The 20,201-nt window shown below is 38.0% G+C and overlaps 1 protein-coding gene across 1 annotated transcript in view; it reads left to right on the top strand.

Moving 5' to 3' along the window:
- ING5 (inhibitor of growth family member 5) overlaps window positions 1-20,201 on the top strand; it is a 66,702-nt gene that overhangs the window by 7,334 nt on the left and 39,167 nt on the right. The window contains exon 2 of the mRNA XM_053709884.1: window positions 14,771-14,842. Within this exon, the coding sequence (XP_053565859.1) occupies window positions 14,771-14,842 (72 nt within the window). The remainder of the gene's footprint in view (window positions 1-14,770; window positions 14,843-20,201) is intronic.

Genomic DNA, 20,201 nt, shown 5'->3' with positions numbered 1-20,201 from the left:
ACCATCTGTTTCAAATCAGGTACCATTTCTTGAAGCGTGTTAGAAACGGTTGTTTGTAGAATTGATGTATTCTTCATAGCTGGGTCATCTCCAGGGGTATCATACAGTTTGCTAGTGGAAGTATAATTTGTTCCCTTAACATCAGAGTTCATTTTCAACTTGGCTGTATCTTGACTTGATCCTCTAGGAGGTCTTACTGGACACCCTGTGATGCGGTGACCAGGTCCCCCACAATAGAAACAGAGGTTAAGTTGTCTTCGCCGAATTTTCTCCTCTTCTGTTAAGGGTTCTTTAAAACCTTTCCTTGTTTGGGAGGTAACTTTAGACAAGGTTTCGGTTGGGAGAGATAACATTTCCACCAGCTCCATAAAGTTAATGAGTATGTCCTTAATAAACTTTAACACTGAATCCAATACAGCAATAATCCCAGAGGGCTCTCTTTTAGGGTCTTCACATTCTGTCATGTTCTGTCTCAGGATATCATGTGGGAGCCTCATTGTCTGGAACAGTTGCTTTAAAGGAAGATTAGTAGAAGCCATACTGATTGAAAATGAAAACAAATTTATTTAAACAACAGAATACTTTGTTTAAGCAAATACTTGCAGAATATTTAAATATGCTACTCAGGTATGTTAAGACCACATACAGCAGGAGTGAAAATAAACAAACAAAGTAAGCAGAGATGCAGATTCAAAAAGGAAAGTCTTTCTCCTACTAATTGCTGAGTGCAGGATTTGCACAAGGCAGGATACAAACTTGCAAACTGGTTACAGGTTTAAAGGTAAAGTCTCTCTCCTTGTAATTGCTGAGTGCAGGAATTGCACAATGCAGGAAACAACTTGCAAACTGGTAACAGGTTTAAAGGTAAAGTCTCTCTCCTTGTAATTGCTGAGTGCAGGAAATGCACAAGGCAGGAAACAAACTTGAAGATTGGTAACAGGTTTAAAGGTAAAGGCTTTCTCCTGGTAATACCTTGTAAACAGGTGCAAAGGAAATCTTTCTCCAAAGAAATACAGGAAACAGGTTCTGACTTGACAAAACAGATCCAATGTGAAGACACCAATGCAGACTAAAAGCCATCCTTAAATAGGGAGGTTTTGCACAGGGTTGGTTCTGATTAATTCCAGAATTGAGAACACCTGTGTGTTGCACAGGTGTAATAACAAGTAAGGCAAATAGTTATTTATCAGATCTTTTAAGATCCGTGCTATTGCTAGAACTGGCTGTGGCTCAACACACAAGCAAACCGACTTGCAAGCAAACAGGAATAGTAACCACAGAGCCACAGGTTCAAATCCCCACACAGCCCTTCTTAGCAGAATGCCTCCCAGACCTTTTCTTTTTAATCTGGAGGCTTGGTTCCTGACAGAGACGCATGTTAGCATTTTTGACATTGTTGGGCTCCTGCGCTTACTTTTAGCTCAGTGTCTATATCCCTTGGCCGATATGTTAAGATTACCTGCCCTTGTGGTCATCTTTAGTTAAAGGGACAGTCAAGTCCAAAAAACCCTTTCATGATTCAGATAGGGCAAGTAATTTTAAACAACTATCCTATTTACTTTTATCACCAATTTTGCTTTGTTCTCTTGGTATTCTTAGTTGAAAGCTAAACCTAGGAGGTTCACATGCTAATTTCTTAGACCTTGAAGGCCGCCTCTAATCTAAATGCATTTTGACAGTTTTTCACCACTAGAGGGCGTTCATGTGTTTCATATAGATAACATTGAGCTCATGCACATTAATTTACCGAGGAGTAAGTCTGTCAAAAGAAATGAAATAAGGGGGCAGTCTGCAGAGGCTTAGATACAAGGTAATTACAGAGATAAAATGTGTATTACTATAACTGTGTTGGTTATGCAAAACTGGGGAATGGGTAATTAAGGGGTTATCTGTTTTAAAATAACAAAAATTCTGGTGTTGACTTTACCTTTTAAGCTTTGATTCACTATATTTGTAGGTATCTGTGCTGTTATTTTTTAGGACCATCAGCCCTTACTTCTATGCATAACTTTTAATTTCTGGTACAAAATAAGATAAAACGGTTAGTAGGGGAAGCCTGGCTCTGCTCCAGCCATTAGAAGAGACAGTGGCGTCCACTAGATGTTTAAAACCTTGTTAAGGGCTAATATTACTGTATTTGTTGTACAAAAGACAGTTCTCCTCCTTCAGTGTATATTTTTTTTCATTATGCTGGTCTAAAAGAGGTCTGTACCCTCAGAACTGAATGCAGAGATCATTGAGGTCCAAAAGTGGCTTATACACTCCCTTCTTCTGTTAAAGTATCTGGGTCTTATTTCTGGGAGATAAACATGCTTAGATGTGTTGATTACAATACTCCAATAGAAAGTATACAACTTATATGGTTTAGTAGAGAACTAAATGCTGTATATGGGGGTCTCAATGTATAGATGCATATATAAAAATGTTTCACTATCCTTAGAAGCCCAGAAAGGGCCGGCATAAAATAAAGAATCCTATTCATGAATGTTATTTTTAGGATGGTATTTAGAAAAAGTAATATTTGGTTCTTTGGAGGCCTAATAGGTTGTTTTTAGATGTGTTAATATAATACCCTAATAGAGAGCAAATATAATTCTTATAACCTCAATAGAGGTGGATTATGAGGAGCCATGTTATTCTATTTGGATTAAGTTCCTTAGATTTTGGGTTATTTAAAAGTTAGTAGGGTTCCCTAGAATCTATGAGGAAAACCAAATAAAGTTCTGAATCAAGGATATGTCTGTGTCCTCTGGATGAGTTTTTCAGCTTGTTAGCATTCCTCAGTGAGATCCCATAAAAAAGGAAACAGAAAATTGCAACATAGTGTGAATATGTAATGGCACTTTGAGGAAGTAGTTGTTTTGTAACAAATGACTACTCACATTTGTTGGAGCTTTCCACTAAGCTCAAGGATATGCGCACTCCCACTTTATACTGATGGGAAAACAGTACACTAAGCAAAACTTGGATACAAATTTATTTTAAAATATATAAAAGCGTCACATAAGCCTTGATAACACCACAATGTAAGGGTACAAAAGCAGATATGCTTTAACAAATGCTTCAAATCGCCAAACTTGCAAAGAGGTAAATGGATCAGCAGGAGTGTGACCGCTGAAACCAAAACCTTTTTAGTAGCAAGACAATAGCGCTAAGCCCCCAGGTGTCCTGGCTAGTGTAGAGACGCAATAAAACTCAATATAGAACAGTTCAGTTCCGACGTATGTTTCGCTGGTATGCTTTGTCAAGGATTGACAAAGCATACCAGCGAAACGTACGTCGGAACTGAACTGTTCTATATTGAGTTTTATTGCGTCTCTACACTAGCCAGGACACCTGGGGGCTTAGCGCTATTGTCTTGCTACTAAAAAGGTTTTGGTTTCAGCGGTCACACTCCTGCTGATCCATTTACGTCTTTGCAAGTTTGGCGATTTGAAGCATTTGTTACAGCATATCTGCTTTTGTACCCTTACATTGTGGTGTTATCAAGGCTTATGTGACGCTTTTATATATTTTAAAATAAATTTGTATCCAAGTTTTGCTTAGTGTACTGTTTTCCCATCAGTATAAAGTGGGAGTGCGCATATCCTTGAGCTTAGTGGAAAGCTCCAACAAATGTGAGTAGTCATTTGTTACAAAACAACTACTTCCTCAAAGTGCCATTACATATTCACACTATGTTGCAATTTTCTGTTTCCTTTTTTATGGGATCTCACTGAGGAATGCTAACAAGCTGAAAAACTCATCCAGAGGACACAGACATATCCTTGATTCAGAACTTTATTTGGTTTTCCTTTTATGATTTTTGTTATCACATTTATTTCACATTTTTTTTTCTTTGTGATATTCGGTATATTTATTGTAATTCCCTAGAATCTATACTGGGTACAAAAGTGGCCCTTCCCAGTTAGTTTTCCCCTTACTATAGATATAAACCCGCTCCCTTTTAATTGTATCTGTAAGTATATTATTGAGGTCCAGGAGAGGCCTCTGACGAGGGTGAGTTCTTTAGTTATCATACATGAGGTGGATTTAATAAGATTACAATAGATATTGGGTCCAAAATTTCTATTTACTTTTCCCTTACTATAGCTATTTTTGACAAGTGCTTTAAAGCTGCAGCTACTTTCTCAGATGTTAATGGTTTAATACCTTCACGCAACTTTATAGAAGCATATTTATAGATATAAGGTTATGGCCTATGTGTGGCATACCAGGTTCTCATAGAGTATATAAATCATTGAGTTAGGCTACTTATTTACTATTTTAGTAAATGCGTTACAGCTTCACTTTCAGGTGTTAATGGTTATGATTTAACCTTAAGTTTATATTAAATTGTACTAACGCGCTGGTTCTCAGAGAGGCCCTGATGATATATACCCCATCATTTACCCCATCTCTGTGGGGGTATGCTTCTTAATTTTTGAATACAAAAGGGAGTCCAGTGTTACAACGTAGAAAACTTATATTAAAGATTAAAAAAAATAGGTTTGTCATCTGAGATCTAAAAGTGGTCTCCTTTATTGAACTTGACCTCCTATAGTGTGGACATTTTCTATTGAGGCCCAAAATATTAGTTGCATACCTTTATGTCTGTACCTCTTGTCTGAAATATGTGGTACTGTGATGTATTTCTCACCTTTTTTATGTGTTTTTTTTGTTTTGTATTTTATGTATGCCTTGTAACAATCCTCAAAAATTATTTAAAAAAACAAACAAAAAGCAAACCTTGACAATGAGTTGTACTCTGCTGACCAAAACATCAATATAACTTTCATGTAATTGGCAAGAGTCCATGAGCTAGTGACGTATGGGATATACATTCCTACCAGGAGGGGCAAAGTTTCCCAAACCTCAAAATGCCTATAAATACACCCCACCACCACACCCACAATTCAGTAGGGCTGCAACTAACTATTATTTTCATAATCGATTAATCGGCCAATTATTTTTTCGATTAATCGACTAATCGGATAAAAAGAGAATCAATAATAGTTTTCTATGTTTTAAATAACATCCACATAATGAGTGTTACAAATATAAACTTCAGACTAAAACTTTACATTAACACAACTGTTTCTTCAATTTTTAAGCAGCAGAGCACAGTTTTATAATTAAACAAAACAAACCCACAAACTGTTTGAAAAGAGGTAGAACTAGAAAGAGTTAGACTATCACTGTTAATAACATTCTGTTATTCACTCTTTCAGAAACTTTGCATTGAAATGCAAAAATCTCAACATGTCCACATGCTTCTGGCTAAGGCTGGTTCTCTGTTTGTTTGTTTGCAGCTATATTTCCTGCAGCAGAGAAAAGGCTGTTGAGGTGTATAAGTAGGGTTTTCCCAATTTCACCAAAGTGGGATATTTATCTATGCTAGCTCTTCACCAATGCTAAGTGTTTTCTACCTTGGCAAGGGGCCTCTCAAAGTAACCATTGACTTAATTCTAACATAAAAATATCTTGAATATCTATATGCAATGGTAAATAACCAGCTATAAGGTTAGGGGAGATATCTAGTCCGCTCTAAAAATAACGAATATATACTTATAAAGGTTGAATCTGGTACATATTATCACAATTTATTAAAAATATAAAAAAACAATAAAAAACAAAATCAAAAGCGCTAAGGACTGTATATCAATAGCAGGACAAAGCCTTACACATTTATTTATACAGTACATATAATCAGCAATAGGAAGCATTACGCTAATAATTGTGCAAACAGATAATAGTGCACATCAATTTAAATAACTCCCATCAATCTAGGGGCAAGGTGTAAACAACAAGCTTGGCACTATATCAGGAAAAGCATAGGTCCAAATCACCAGATTTAATATAAACAATCCAAATTATGACTATTATATCTGGGTTGCACATAAGCCAGGGGTAGTTGTAAGCGTATACTGTCCTGAAAAAGTGAAAAGTAGACGTCCTTTAGGCTAAGGACATAACCATAAAACGCAATACTATATGCAGGAGCTCATTGGAGTGAAGCAGCTGGTGTTGTGCACAGACCAACTAATTGCAAACCAATTAATCGATTATGAGATTCGTTGACAACTATTTTCATAATCGATTATTATCGATTATGACGATTAGTTGTTGCAGCTCTACAATTCAGTTTTACAAACTTTGCCTCCTATGGAGGTGGTGAAGTAAGTTTGTGCTAGATTTCTACGTTGATATGCGCTTCTCAGCATGCTGAAGCCCGGTTCCTCTCAGAGTGCAGTGAATGACAGAGGGATGTGAAGGGAGTATTACCTATTGAATGCAATGGTCATCCTAACTGGGATCTATTTCATAAGTTCTCTGTTATCGGTCATAGAGATTCTTCTCCTACCTCCCTTTTCAGATCGACGATATACTCTTATATACCATTACCTCTGCTGATTCTCGTTTCAGTACTGGTTTGGCTATCTACTTTATGTAGATGAGTGTCTTTTTGGTAAGTATGTTTTCCTTTATTAAGACGCTCTTAGCTATGGTTTGGCACTTTAAATGTAAAGTTCTAAATATAATGTTTGTACTTATATTTGCCATGATTCAGGTTTATCAGTATATTTCCTTTTTACAGACTGTCAGTTTTCATTTTGCACCCGCAAGCCTAATTTATTGCGTCATTCTTGGCGCGAGACTTTTTTGGCGCGAGAATTACGTTTTGTTGACGTATTTTCACGTAGTTGCGTCATCTATGACGCTCGTGTTTGTTGCAGACGTTTTTGGCGCCAAAAATACTTTGTCAGTTGTGGGCGTCATACTTGGCGCCAGACTTTTGACATTATTTAAGTCTTCATGTATTTTTGCTTCTGGTTTCCAGAGGCTTATTCTGTTTGCATTTTTTCCCATTCCTGAAACTGTCATATAAGGAAATTGATAATTTTGCTTTATATGTTGTTTTTTCTTTTACATATTGCAAGATGTCTCAATCTGACCCTGTATCAGAATCTACTTCTGGAATGCTGCTGCCTGATGTCGGTTCTACCAAAGCTAAGTGCATTTGTTGTAAACTTGTGGTAACTGTTCCTCCGGCTGTAGTTTGTGTTAGTTGTCATGATAAACTTTCTAAAGCAGACAATATTTACATTAGTAGTAGTCCATTACCTGTTGTTGTTCCTTCAACATCTAATGTTCAGGATATTCCTGTTAATGTGAGAGAATTTGTTTCTAATTCTATTCAGAAGGCCCTGTCTGTTATACCACCTTCTAATAAACGTAAAAGGTCTTTTAAAACTTCTCATAAATTCGATGAATTTTTAAATGACCAACAGCATTCTGATTTATCTATCTCTGATGAGGATCTATCTGGTTCAGAAGATTCTGCCTCAGATATTGACACTGACAAATCTTCATACTTCTTTATAATGGAGTATATTTGTTCCTTATTAAAAGAGGTGTTGATTGCATTAGATATGGAGGAGACTAGTCCTCTTGATATTAAAACCGGTAAACGTTTAAATTCGGTTTTTAAACCTCATGTAGTTATTCCAGAGGTTTTTCCAGTTCCTGGTGCTATTTCAGAGGTAATTTCTAGGGAATGGAATAGTCTGGGTACTTCATTTACTCCTTCTTCAAGGTTTAAGAGACTGTACTCTTTGCCGACTGATAGATTGGAGTTTTGGGAAAAGATCCCCAAAGTTGATGGGGCTATCTCTACTCTTGCTAAGCGTACTACTATTCCTACGGCAGATAGTACTTCTTTTAAAGATCCTTTAGATAGGAAGCTTGAATCTTATCTAAGGAAGGCTTATTTATGTTCAGGTCATCTTCTTAGGCCTGCTATTTCTTTGGCTGATGTTGCTGTAGCTTCAACTTTTTGATTGGAAACTTTAGGGCAACAAGTACCAGACCCTAATGTGTATAGCATTGTTAAGCTAATTCAACATGCTAATAATTTAATTTGTGATGCCATTTTTGATATCATTAGAATTGATGTCAGGTATATGTTTTTAGCTAGAAGAGCTTTATGGCTTAAATCTTGGAATGCGGATACGACTTCTAAATCAACGTTGCTATCTCTTTCTTTCCAAGGTAATAAATTATTTGGTTCTCAGTTGGATTCCATAATTTCAACTGTCACTGGGCGGAAGGGAGCCTTTTTGCCTCAGGATAAAAAAAATCTAAGGGTAAATTTAGGGCTGCTAACCGTTTTCGTTCCTTTCGTCAGAATAAGGAACAGAAACCTGATCCTTCCCCTAAAGGAACGGTTTCCAATTGGAAGCCTTCTCCAGTCTGGAATAAATCCAAGCCTTTTAGAAAATCAAAACCAGCCCCCAAGTCTGCATGAAGGTGCGGCCCTCATTCCAGCGCAGCTGGTAGGGGGCAGACTTCAATTTTTCAAAGACGTTTGGATCAATTCAATCCAAAACCATTGGATTCAGAACATTGTTTCTCAAGGGTACAGAATAGGTTTCAAGGTAAGACCACCTGTGAGAAGTTTCTTTCTCTCACGCATTCCATTGAACCCAGTAAAGGCTCAGGCTTTCCTGAAGTGTGTTTCAGACCTGGAGTTATCCGGGGTAATTGTGCCAGTTCAATATCTGGAACGGGGTCTGGGTTTTTTTTCAAATCTGTTCATTGTTCCAAAGAAAGAATTCTTTCAGACCAGTTCTGGATCTAAAAATTTTGAATCGTTATGTAAGAATACCCACATTCAAAATGGTGACTATAAGGACTATTCTGCCTTTTGTTCAGCAAGGGCATGATATGTCCACAATAGACTTGCAGGATGCTTATCTTCATATTCCGATTCATCCAGATCATTATCCGTTCCTGAGATTCTCTTTTCTAGACAAGCATTACCAATTTGTTGCTCTTCCTTTTGGCCTAGCAACAGCTCCAAGGATTTTTTCAAAGGTTCTTGGTGCCCTACTCTCTAATCAGCGGGGAATTGTGGTGTTTCCTTATTTGGACGACATCTTGGTACTTGCTCAGTCTTTACGTTCTGCAGAATCTCACACGAATCAACTAGTGTTGTTTCTTCAAAGACATGGTTGGTGGATCAATTTACCAAAAAGTTCCTTGATTCCTCAGACAAGGGTAACCTTTTTAGGATTCCAAATAGATTCAGTATCCATGACTTTGTCTCAGTCATTCCCTTCAGTAGCTATGTGCATGGAGGTTTTAGGTCTCATGACTGCAGCATTGGACGCGATCCCCTTTGCTCGTTTTCACATGAGACCTCTTCAGCTTTGTATGCTGAACCAATGGTGCAGGGATTATACAAAGATATCACAATTAATATCCTTAAATCCCAATATTTGACTATCTCTGACTTGGTGGTTAGATCACCACCGTTTGGTCCAGGGGGCCTCTTTTGTTCGTCCAACCTGGACTGTGATTTCAACAGATGCAAGTCTTTCAGGTTGGGGAGCTGTCTAGAGATCTCTGACAGCGCAGGGGGTTTGGAAATCTCAAGAGGCGAGATTGCCAATCAATATTTTGGAACTCCGTGCGATTCTCAGAGCTCTTCAGTTTTGGCCTCCTCTGAAGAGAGAACCGTTTATTTGTTTTCAGACAGACAATGTCACAACCGTGGCGTATGTCAATCATCAATGTGGGACTCACAGTCCTCAAGCTATGAAAGAAGTATCTCGGATACTTGCATGGGCGGAATCCAGCTCCTGTCTAATCTCTGCCGTCCATATCCCAGGTATAGACAATTGGGAAGCGGATTGTCTCAGTCGCCAGACTTTACATCCAGGAGAATGGTCTCTTCACCCAGAGGTGTTTCTTCAGATTGTTCAGATGTGGGGGCTTCCAGAAATAGATCTGATGGCTTCTCATCTAAAAAGGAAACTTCCAAGGTATCTGTCCAGGTCCAGGGATCCTCAAGCGGAAGCAGTGGATGCATTGTCACTTCCTTGGAATTATCAACCTGCTTATATCTTTCCGCCTCTAGTTCTTCTTCCAAGAGTGATTTCCAAAGTCATAATGGAGTGTTCATTTGTACTTCTGGTGGCTCCAGCATGGCCACACAGGTTTTGGTATGCGGATCTTGTTCGGATGTCCAGTTGCCAACCTTGGCCACTTCCGTTAAGGCCAGACCTTCTATCTCAAGGTCCATTTTTCCATCAGGATCTCAAATCATTAAATTTGAAGGTATGGAGATTGAACATTTAGTGCTTAGTCATAGAGGTTTCTCTGACTCGGTGATTAATACTATGTTGCAGGCTCGCAAATCCTGTGTCTAGAAAGATTTATTACAGAGTTTGGAAGACTAACATTTCATGGTGTTCTTCTCATAAATTCTCAGCATTCTTTTAGAATTCCTAGAATTTTACAGTTTCTTCAGGATGGTTTGGATAAGGGTTTGTCTGCAAGTTCCTTGAAATGACAAATCTCTGCTCTTTCTGTTCTGTTTCACATAAAAATTGCTAATCTTCCTGACATTCATTGTTTTGTACAGGCTTTGGTTCGTATCAAGCCTGTCCTTAAGCCAATTTCTCCTCCTTGGAGTCTTAATTTGGTATTGAGGGCTTTACAGGCTACTTTATTTGAGCCTATGCATTCTCTGGACATTAAATTACTTTCTTGGAAAGTATTGTTTCTTTTGGCCATCTCTTCTGCTAGAAGAGTTTATGAATTATCTGCTCTTTCTTGTGAGTCTCCTTTTCTGATTTTTTTTCATCAGGATAAGGAGGTTTTGCGGACTTCATTTAAATTTTTACCTAAAGTTGTGAATTCCAACAACATTAGTAGAGAAATTGTTGTCCCTTCGTTGTGTCCTAATCCTAAGAATTCTTTGGAAAGATCTTTACATTCTTTGGACATGGTTAGAGCTTTGAAATATTATGTTGAAGCTACTAAAGATTTCAGAAAGACTTCTAGTCTATTTGTTATCTTTTCTAATTCTAGTTCTAATTCTAATTCTGCCATTTCTTTGGCATCTTGGTTAAAGCTTTTGATTCATCATGCTTATTTGGAGTCGGGTAAATCCCCGCCTCAGAGGATTACAGCTCATTCTACTAGGTCAGTTTCTACTTCCTGGGCTTTTAAGAATGAAGCTTCTGTTGATCAGATTTGCAAAGCAGCAACTTAGTCTTCTTTGCATACTTTTACTAAATTCTACCATTTTGATGTTTTCTCTTCTTCAGAAGCCGTTTTTGTTAGAAAAGTACTTCAGGCAGCAGTTTCAGTTTTATTCTTCTGCTTATAATTTCATTTTTTTTTTTTCATTTATAAAGATTAAAACTTTTTTTGATTTGGGTTGTGGATTCTTTTTTCAGCGGAATTGGCTGTCTTTATTTTTATCCCTCCCTGTCTAGTGACTCTTGCGTGGAGTTCCACATCTTGGGTATTTGCTATCCCTTACGTCACTAGCTCATGGACTCTTGCCAATTACATGAAAGAAAACATAATTTATGTAAGAACTTAACTGATAAATTAATTTCTTTCATATTAGCAAGAGTCCATGAGGCCCACCCTTTTTGTGGTGGTTATGATTTTTTTGTATAAAGCACAATTATTCCAATTCCTTGTTGATGCTTTTGCTCCTTTCTTATAACCCCACTTCTTGTCTATTCGTTAAACTGAATTGTGGGTGTGGTGGGGGGTGTATTTATAGGCATTTTGAGGTTTGGGAAACTTTGCCCCTCCTGGTAGGAATGTATATCCCATACGTCACTAGTTCATGGACTCTTGCCAATATGAAAGAAATGAATTTATCAGGTAAGTTCTTACATAAATTATGTTTTTTGGGGTTTATTCGCAGAACCGATGATGCTGCCTCTGTTAGAGAGGATCTCAGAAAAAGCCGTGTTTTGACCAAACTTCCGGGCCACGGGTGGGGACAGGTCACTAGTAGTGACGAAAAAAAATGGCAAATGCTGATTGGATAGAATCGGTAAGCCCTTATGTTCCTAAAGGTGTTACTGATTGTTGTAAAAACCAACAAACCTTCTAGTATGGATATCCACGGATATGTAGTAATAGTGGAAAGAAGTTTCCAACAAAGATCGTTAAAATGTCAGAATGGTAAATTAACTTTTTAATTTGAAATGCCGGTGTATTATCGGTCCGATGTCAGTAAAAGTTGTATCCGTGTGGTTGCTATTAGTAATAGCTGTTGATCAGACAAACCAATCTTCCTTTGTGATGACTACTAACTGTAGCCTGTGATGAGTGGATCTGTCAGTAGTTGAAAAAGATTATAGGACCGGACAAACTATTTCACAAGGCCGTGGTGGATATAGAGATAATTATCTCTGAGTGTGCTGGTCAAATGCCGCTGTTGCGAAAATGTCTTCCTCTTTGGTGGCTAATAGGCTTAGCCTGGAGCTGGGCAAATCTACGCGTTTCGGCCGATGGCCTTTATCAAGATGCCCATTGATTATTTGACCCAATCCTTTATAGGGTATGAGTTCCCTCCTGTTGGTCAGATTTGATTTCTGACAGACAATGAAATGTCCTTTAAAGTAACATAACGGATGCATATTAATAACATTATTGTAATTATAAAAGTAAATACGGTTACCATCATAGTCTATGTTTTGAATCAAAAATCTTTTTGGTTAATAAATTTAATAAGGAAAAAATGGTATCTGATTTCATTGTGATATAGTTTTGGTAGATAACCTAAAAAAAATATTAAATAAAGAACTGAAAACAGGTCAAATCTGACCAATAGGAGTGAACCCATACCCTATAAAGGATTGGGTCAAGCAATCAATGGGCATCTTGCTAAAGGCCATCGGCCGAAATGCGTAGATTTGCCCAGCTCCATGCTTTGCCTATTGGCCACTACAGAGGAAGACATTTTCGCAACAGCTGCATTTGACCAGTACACTCAGAGATATTATCTCTATATCCACCACAGACTTGTGAAACTGTTTGTCCGGTCCTACAATCTTTTTCAACTACTGGCAGATCCACTCATCACAGGCTACAGTTAGTAGTCATCACAAAGGAAGATTCGTTTGTCTGATCAACAGCTATTACTAAAAGCACCTACAAGGATACAACATTGGACCGGTGATACACTGACATTTCCAACTAAGAAAGTTAATTTACCATTCTGACATTTCAACAATCTTTGTCGGATGCTTCTTTCCACTATTACTACATATCTGTGGATATCCATACTAGAAGGTTTGATGTTTTTTACAACAATCGGTAACCCTTTAGAAACATAAGGGCTTACCGATTCTATCCAATAAGCATTTGCCATTTTTTTTCGTCCCTACTAGTGACCCGTGACCCGGAAGTTTGGTCAAAACACGGCCTTTTCGGAGATCCTCTCCACAGAGGCAACATCACTGGTCCTGCAAATAAACCCCAAAAAGTTATATTGCCGTTTTAGTCGGCAGAGTACAACTCATTGTCAAGGTTTGCTTTTTAATCCACTGCAGTGCGATAACTTTTTAACTAGCTCAAGCTCACTGTTTTTATTTTATATGTAGTACTCACCTATGTCCTATTCATAATTGCAAAATATTGTTACACAAATTGCATAAACTGCCACAATAAAATTAGTTTGATGTAACATATATCATTATATTTTGATGTATCACATCAGCTGCATACATATGAATTAATTCCATACTTCTCTTACACTCTAATCGTTGTTTATTTTGGTACATACTAACTTGTAATTATCTTTATATATTCGCTGAATATATTTTATTTTTTCAACTTGTATTGTCCATCTAGTTATCATTAGACTATTTGCTATTTTTAAAAAATCAATTTATGTGTAAAGACAAATATATATTTTAATTAATCTCAGTAAAATACTATTTTAATCATCTTAATCTTTTCAAGTATTTATTTTTGTGTATCAAAGTATTTACAGAACACAGAAAATATGGACATTAGACACCAGTCATTGGCACTTTTTTTTTCACTTTGAAGTAATCTAAAGAACATCATAAGAATTATTAGTTTTGTGATCTATAAATATTTTTAACCCACTCAATTCTTGAAGTGAATCATGAGATTCACATTTTTGATTAAGCAATCAATAATCCACCATTTTTCCACTTTTTTTTTTTTTTTTTTTTTTTTTTTTTTTTTTAAAAAACTATTGTTTACACAATTTTATCACATCAAATCAATTTTTATATATATGTGTGTGTGTGTGTGTTTACCATCACTTTAAAGAGTTGTTTAAACCCCCCAAAATTTTTTTGATGAGAGTATATATTTTAAACAAGTTTCCGATTTTACTTCTATCGTCTAATTTGACTGTAAATTTTAAGTATCAGGGGTATGGATTTTTTTTTTTTTAAAATGTACTTGTCCAGGGGATTAATGTGGTAGCCCAGTCTACTTGTCCCTTATGACCATCTACATGTCCTGACACGCAAATGTAATATCTACACCACCAAACAATTTTAAATAAAATCCTGTTGTATAAGAAAAGTTTTTAAATAAAGAAAAAAGTCAATAAGTAGAACAATTTTTAAGATATAATAATAATAATAATAAAATGTGTGTGTGTATATGTATGTGTGTGTATATGTGTATATATGTATATATATATATATATATATATATATATATATATATTTTTTTTTCTATATATATATATATATATATATATATATATATATATATATATATATATATATATATATATATATATATATTCTCTATCTACAATTGGAACAAATAAAGGGGACTTTCAATCATGAAGTATAAAATAGCAGTAACTTTATTGTTACTGGATATTTAACTTTTGTTATACTGTACTTTTTGCATTGCTTTAATAAATATAATATTAGAACATTGACTAAATGCACTTTTAACATTTTATTTATAATCTCACTAGGTATAGAAAATCTGCCCTGTGAGCTTCAAAGGAACTTTCAGCTTATGAGTGATCTTGATCAAAGAACGGAAGGTAAATGCTAGTAGTAAAACCGCAAGTAACTAATTTTTTTTTTGTCCTTACACCTACAGGTGAAACTCGAAAAATTAGAATATTGTGCAAAAGTTAATATATTTAACTAATGCAACTTAAAAGGTTAAACTAATATAGGAGATAGACTCATTACATGCAAAGCAAGATAGTTCAAGCCGTAATTTGTCATAATTCTGATGATTATGGCTTACAGCTCATGAAAACCCCAAATCTACAATCTCAGAAAATTAGAATATTACATGCAATCAATAAAACAAGGATTGTACATAGAACAATATCGGACATCTCCTCTGAAAAGTATAAGCATATGCATACTGTATGTGCTCAGTACTTGGTTTGGGCCCCTTTTGTAGCAATTACTGCCTCAATGCAGCATGGCATGGAAGCTATCAGCCTGTGGCACTGCTGAGGTGTTATGGAAGACCAGGATGCTTCAATAGCGGCCTTCAGCTCTTCTGCATTGTTCGGTCTCATGTCTCATCTTTCTCTTGGCAATGCCCCATAGATTCTCTATGGGGTTCAGGTCAGGCGAGTTTGCTGACCAATCAAGCACAGTAATCCCACGGTCATTGAACCAGGTTTTGGTGCTTTTGGCAGTGTGGGCAGGTGCCAAGTCCTGCTGGAAAATGAAGTCCGCATCCCCATAGAGCTCGTCTGCGGAAGGAAGCATGAAGTGCTCCAAAATCTCCTTGTAGACGACTGCGTTGACCCTGGACTTAATGAAGCACAGTGGACCAACACTAGCAGATGACATGGCTCCCCAAATCAACAGAGACTGTGGAAACGTCACACTGGACTTCAATCATCTTGCGGTGTGTGTTCCTCTCCATTCTTCCTCCATACTCTGGGTCCTTGGTTTCCAAATGAGATGCAAAATTTGCTTTCATCAGAAAAGAGGACTTTGGACCACTGAGCAACAGACCAGGTCTGTTTTTCTTTAGCCCAGGTAAGGCGCTTCTGATGTTGTTTGTTCAGGAGCGGCTTGACAAGAGGAATACGACATTTGAAGCCAATGTCCAGGATCCGTCTGTGTGTGGTGGCTCTTGATGCACTGACTCCAGCCTCATTCCACTCCTTGTGAAAGTCCCCAACACTTTTGAATGGCCTTTTCCTGACAATCCTCTCCAGGCTGCGGTCATCCCTGCTGCTTGTGCACCTTTTTCTTCCACACTTTTCCCTTCCACATAACTTTCTATTAATGTGCTTTGATACAGCACTTTGGGAACATCCAACTTCTTTTGCAATTACCTTTTGAGGCTTTCCCTCCTTATGGAGGGTGTCAATGATGGTTTTCTGCACAACTGTCAGGTCAGCAGTCTTTCCCATGATTGTGATTCCTACTGAACCAGACTGAGAGACCATTTAAAGGTTCAGGAAACCCTTTGCAGGTGTTATGGCTTAATTAGCTGATTAGCGTGGGACACTTTGAGCCTAGAATATTGCACCTTTTCACAATATTCTAATATTCTGAGATTGTGGATTTGGGGTTTTCATGAGCTGTAAGCCATAATCATCACAATTATGACAAATCACGGCTTGAACTATCTTGCTATGCATGTAATGAGTCTATCTCGTATTAGTTTCACCTTTTAAGTTGCATTAGTGAAATAAATGAACTTTTGCACAATATTCAAATTTTTCGAGTTTCACCTGTATGTACATCAAGAGTCATGTGAAATTTTGCTCTGTATTAAATGGCACGGTTGCAGTTCTGTTTTTAACATATGCATTTGTGCAGTATACATGTATTAACAAAAATGCTATTAAAAAGCTATAGCTGGGAAGTAGAACGGGAAGTAGAACAAGCTGTAGACTTTGGGGTAGATCAGGCTTCTGAATGACTGGTTTGAAACCTTTTCTGCTGCCTGTGTTGAATATGGAAGCTACCAAGAAAAAGATTTCTTTACTGGGTATTGAAACAAGGACATGGAGATAAAAGTCTGGCCCAGAATGTTTCAAAAGATGTACTGGTTTCCATAGCTACAGAGGCTGCAATATTGTCCCTCTACTACAAAGGAGATCAGAACTGCTGTGGCTAATATCCTCCACATAGTTCATTCTCTGGACTCTACAGATCCCAAAAAGTTGTAAAATGCATAAGTGGGAGCTTGAATATAAAGGGTTATGGAGTTTTAATTTTATGTTCTAGAAAATAAATGTATTTTAACTTAAAAAAAAAAAAAAAGCTATAGCTGGAACACAAGAATAGCTAGAATACCCTCAACTAAAATTATATACAATAGTCTCTAGATTTAACCTGGTCAGCAACTCTTGCAGCAGACCTCAGAGAATCTCAACTAAGTTATCTACCAAGATTGCCTAACCACCAATAGATTGAGCAGATGGAGGAAAATAATTCTAATGTTTGTGACGTACAGGAGGGCTGGTTGTAACGGTTCATTGCGCACGGGCTTCTGTAGGGAACGGAGGGGGTGGGAGAAGTAGAGAGGCTATGCAGGAGCTGCGCTATGGAAATGAAGCTTGTTTACAAGAGAGTACAGAGAGAGACGAGTCGGTCACAAAGTGGAAGAACTTGATTGAAGGTAATTTCTCCAACATAGGTGTGTCCGGTCCACGGCGTCATCCTTACTTGTGGGATATTCTCTTCCCCAACAGGAAATGGCAAAGAGCCCAGCAAAGCTGGTCACATGATCCCTCCTAGGCTCCGCCTACCCCAGTCATTCTCTTTGCCGTTGTACAGGCAACATCTCCACGGAGATGGCTTAGAGTTTTTTAGTGTTTAACTGTAGTTTTTTATTATTCAATCAAGAGTTTGTTATTTTAAAATAGTGCTGGTATGTACTATTTACTCTGAAACAGAAAAGAGATGAAGATTTCTGTTTGTATGAGGAAAATGATTTTAGCAACCGTTACTAAAATCCATGGCTGTTCCACACAGGACTGTTGAGAGGAATTAACTTCAGTTGGGGGAACAGTGAGCAGTCTTTTGCTGCTTGAGGTATGACACATTCTAACAAGACGATGTAATGCTGGAAGCTGTCATTTTCCCTATGGGATCCGGTAAGCCATTTTTATTCAGACAGTAAATAAGGGCTTCACAAGGGCTTATTAAGACTGTAGACATTTTCTGGGCTAAATCGATCATATATTACACATATTTAGCCTTGAGGAATCATTTAATCTGGGTATTTTTGTTAAATAATATCGGCAGGCACTGTTTTAGACACCTTATTCTCTAGGGGCTTTCCCTAATCATAGGCAGAGCCTCATTTTCGCGCCGGTATTGCGCACTTGTTTTTGAGAAGCATGACATGCAGTCGCATGTGTGAGGAGCTCTGATACATAGAAAAGACTTTCTGAAGGCGTCATTTGGTATCGTATTCCCCTTTGGGCTTGGTTGGGTCTCAGCAAAGCAGATACCAGGGACTGTAAAGGGGTTAAAGTTAAAAACGGCTCCGGTTCCGTTATTTTAAGGGTTAAAGCTTCCAAATTTGGTGTGCAATACTTTTAAGGCTTTAAGACACTGTGGTGAAATTTTGGTGAATTTTGAACAATTCCTTCATACTTTTTCGCAATTGCAGTAATAAAGTGTGTTCAGTTTAAAATTTAAAGTGACAGTAACGGTTTTATTTTAAAACGTTTTTTGTACTTTGTTATCAAGTTTATGCCTGTTTAACATGTCTGAACTACCAGATAGACTGTGTTCTGAATGTGGGGAAGCCAAGGTTCCTTCTCATTTAAATAAATGTGATTTATGTGACACTGAAAATGATGCCCAAGATGATTCCTCAAGTGAGGGGAGTAAGCATGGTACTGCATCATTCCCTCCTTCGTCTACACGAGTCTTGCCCACTCAGGAGGCCCCTAGTACATCTAGCGCGCCAATACTCCTTACTATGCAACAATTAACGGCTGTAATGGATAATTCTATCAAAAACATTTTAGCCAAAATGCCCACTTATCAGCGTAAGCGCGACTGCTCTGTTTTAGATACTGAAGAGCATGAGGACGCTGATGATAATGGTTCTGAAATGCCCCTACACCAGTCTGAGGGGGCCAGGGAGGTTTTGTCTGAGGGAGAAATTTCAGATTCAGGGAAAATTTCTCAACAAGCTGAACCCGATGTGATTACATTTAAATTTAAGTTGGAACATCTCCGCGCTCTGCTTAAGGAGGTATTATCCACTCTGGATGATTGTGAGAATTTGATCATCCCAGAGAAACTATGTAAAATGGACAAGTTCCTAGAGGTCCCGGGGCTCCCAGAAGCTTTTCCTATACCCAAGCGGGTGGCGGACATTGTAAATAAAGAATGGGAAAGGCCCGGTATTCCTTTCGTCCCTCCCCCCATATTTAAAAAATTGTTTCCTATGGTCGACCCTAGAAAGGACTTATGGCAGACTGTCCCCAAGGTCGAGGGAGCGGTTTCTACTTTAAACAAACGCACCACTATACCCATAGAAGATAGTTGTGCTTTCAAAGATCCTATGGATAAAAAATTAGGTTTGCTTAAAAAGATGTTTGTTCAGCAAGGTTACCTTCTACAACCAATTTCATGCATTGTCCCTGTCACTACAGCCGCGTGTTTCTGGTTCGATGAGCTAGTAAAGGCGATCGATAGTGATTCTCCTCCTTATGAGGAGATTATGGACAGAATCCGTGCTCTCAAATTGGCTAATTCTTTCACCCTAGACGCCACTTTGCAATTGGCTAGGTTAGCGGCGAAGAATTCTGGGTTTGCTATTGTGGCGCGTAGAGCGCTTTGGTTGAAATCTTGGTCAGCGGATGCGTCTTCCAAGAACAAACTCCTTAACATTCCTTTCAAGGGGAAAACGCTGTTTGGCCCTGACTTGAAAGAGATTATCTCTGATATCACTGGGGGTAAGGGCCACGCCCTTCCTCAGGATAGGTCTTTCAAGGCCAAAAATAAACCTAATTTTCGTCCCTTTCGTAGAAACGGACCAGCCCCAAGTGCTACGTCCTCTAGGCAAGAGGGTAATACTTCTCAAGCCAAGCCAGCCTGGAGACCAATGCAAGGCTGGAACAAGGGAAAGCAGGCCAAGAAACCTGCCACTGCTACCAAGACAGCATGAAATGTTGGCCCCCGATCCGGGACCGGATCTGGTGGGGGACAGACTCTCTCTCTTCGCTCAGGCTTGGGCAAGAGATGTTCTGGATCCTTGGGCACTAGAAATAGTCTCCCAAGGTTATCTTCTGGAATTCAAGGGGCTTCCCCCAAGGGGGAGGTTCCACAGGTCTCAATTGTCTTCAGACCACATAAAGAGACAGGCATTCTTACATTGTGTAGAAGACCTGTTGAAAATGGGAGTGATTCATCCTGTTCCATTAGGAGAACAAGGGATGGGGTTCTACTCCA

The sequence above is a fragment of the Bombina bombina genome, chromosome 4 (genome assembly GCF_027579735.1).
Source record: "Bombina bombina isolate aBomBom1 chromosome 4, aBomBom1.pri, whole genome shotgun sequence".
NCBI lineage: Eukaryota > Metazoa > Chordata > Amphibia > Anura > Bombinatoridae > Bombina > Bombina bombina.
The sequence above is the reverse complement of the archived record's forward strand: the minus strand, read 5'-3'. Positions and strand labels throughout refer to the sequence as shown.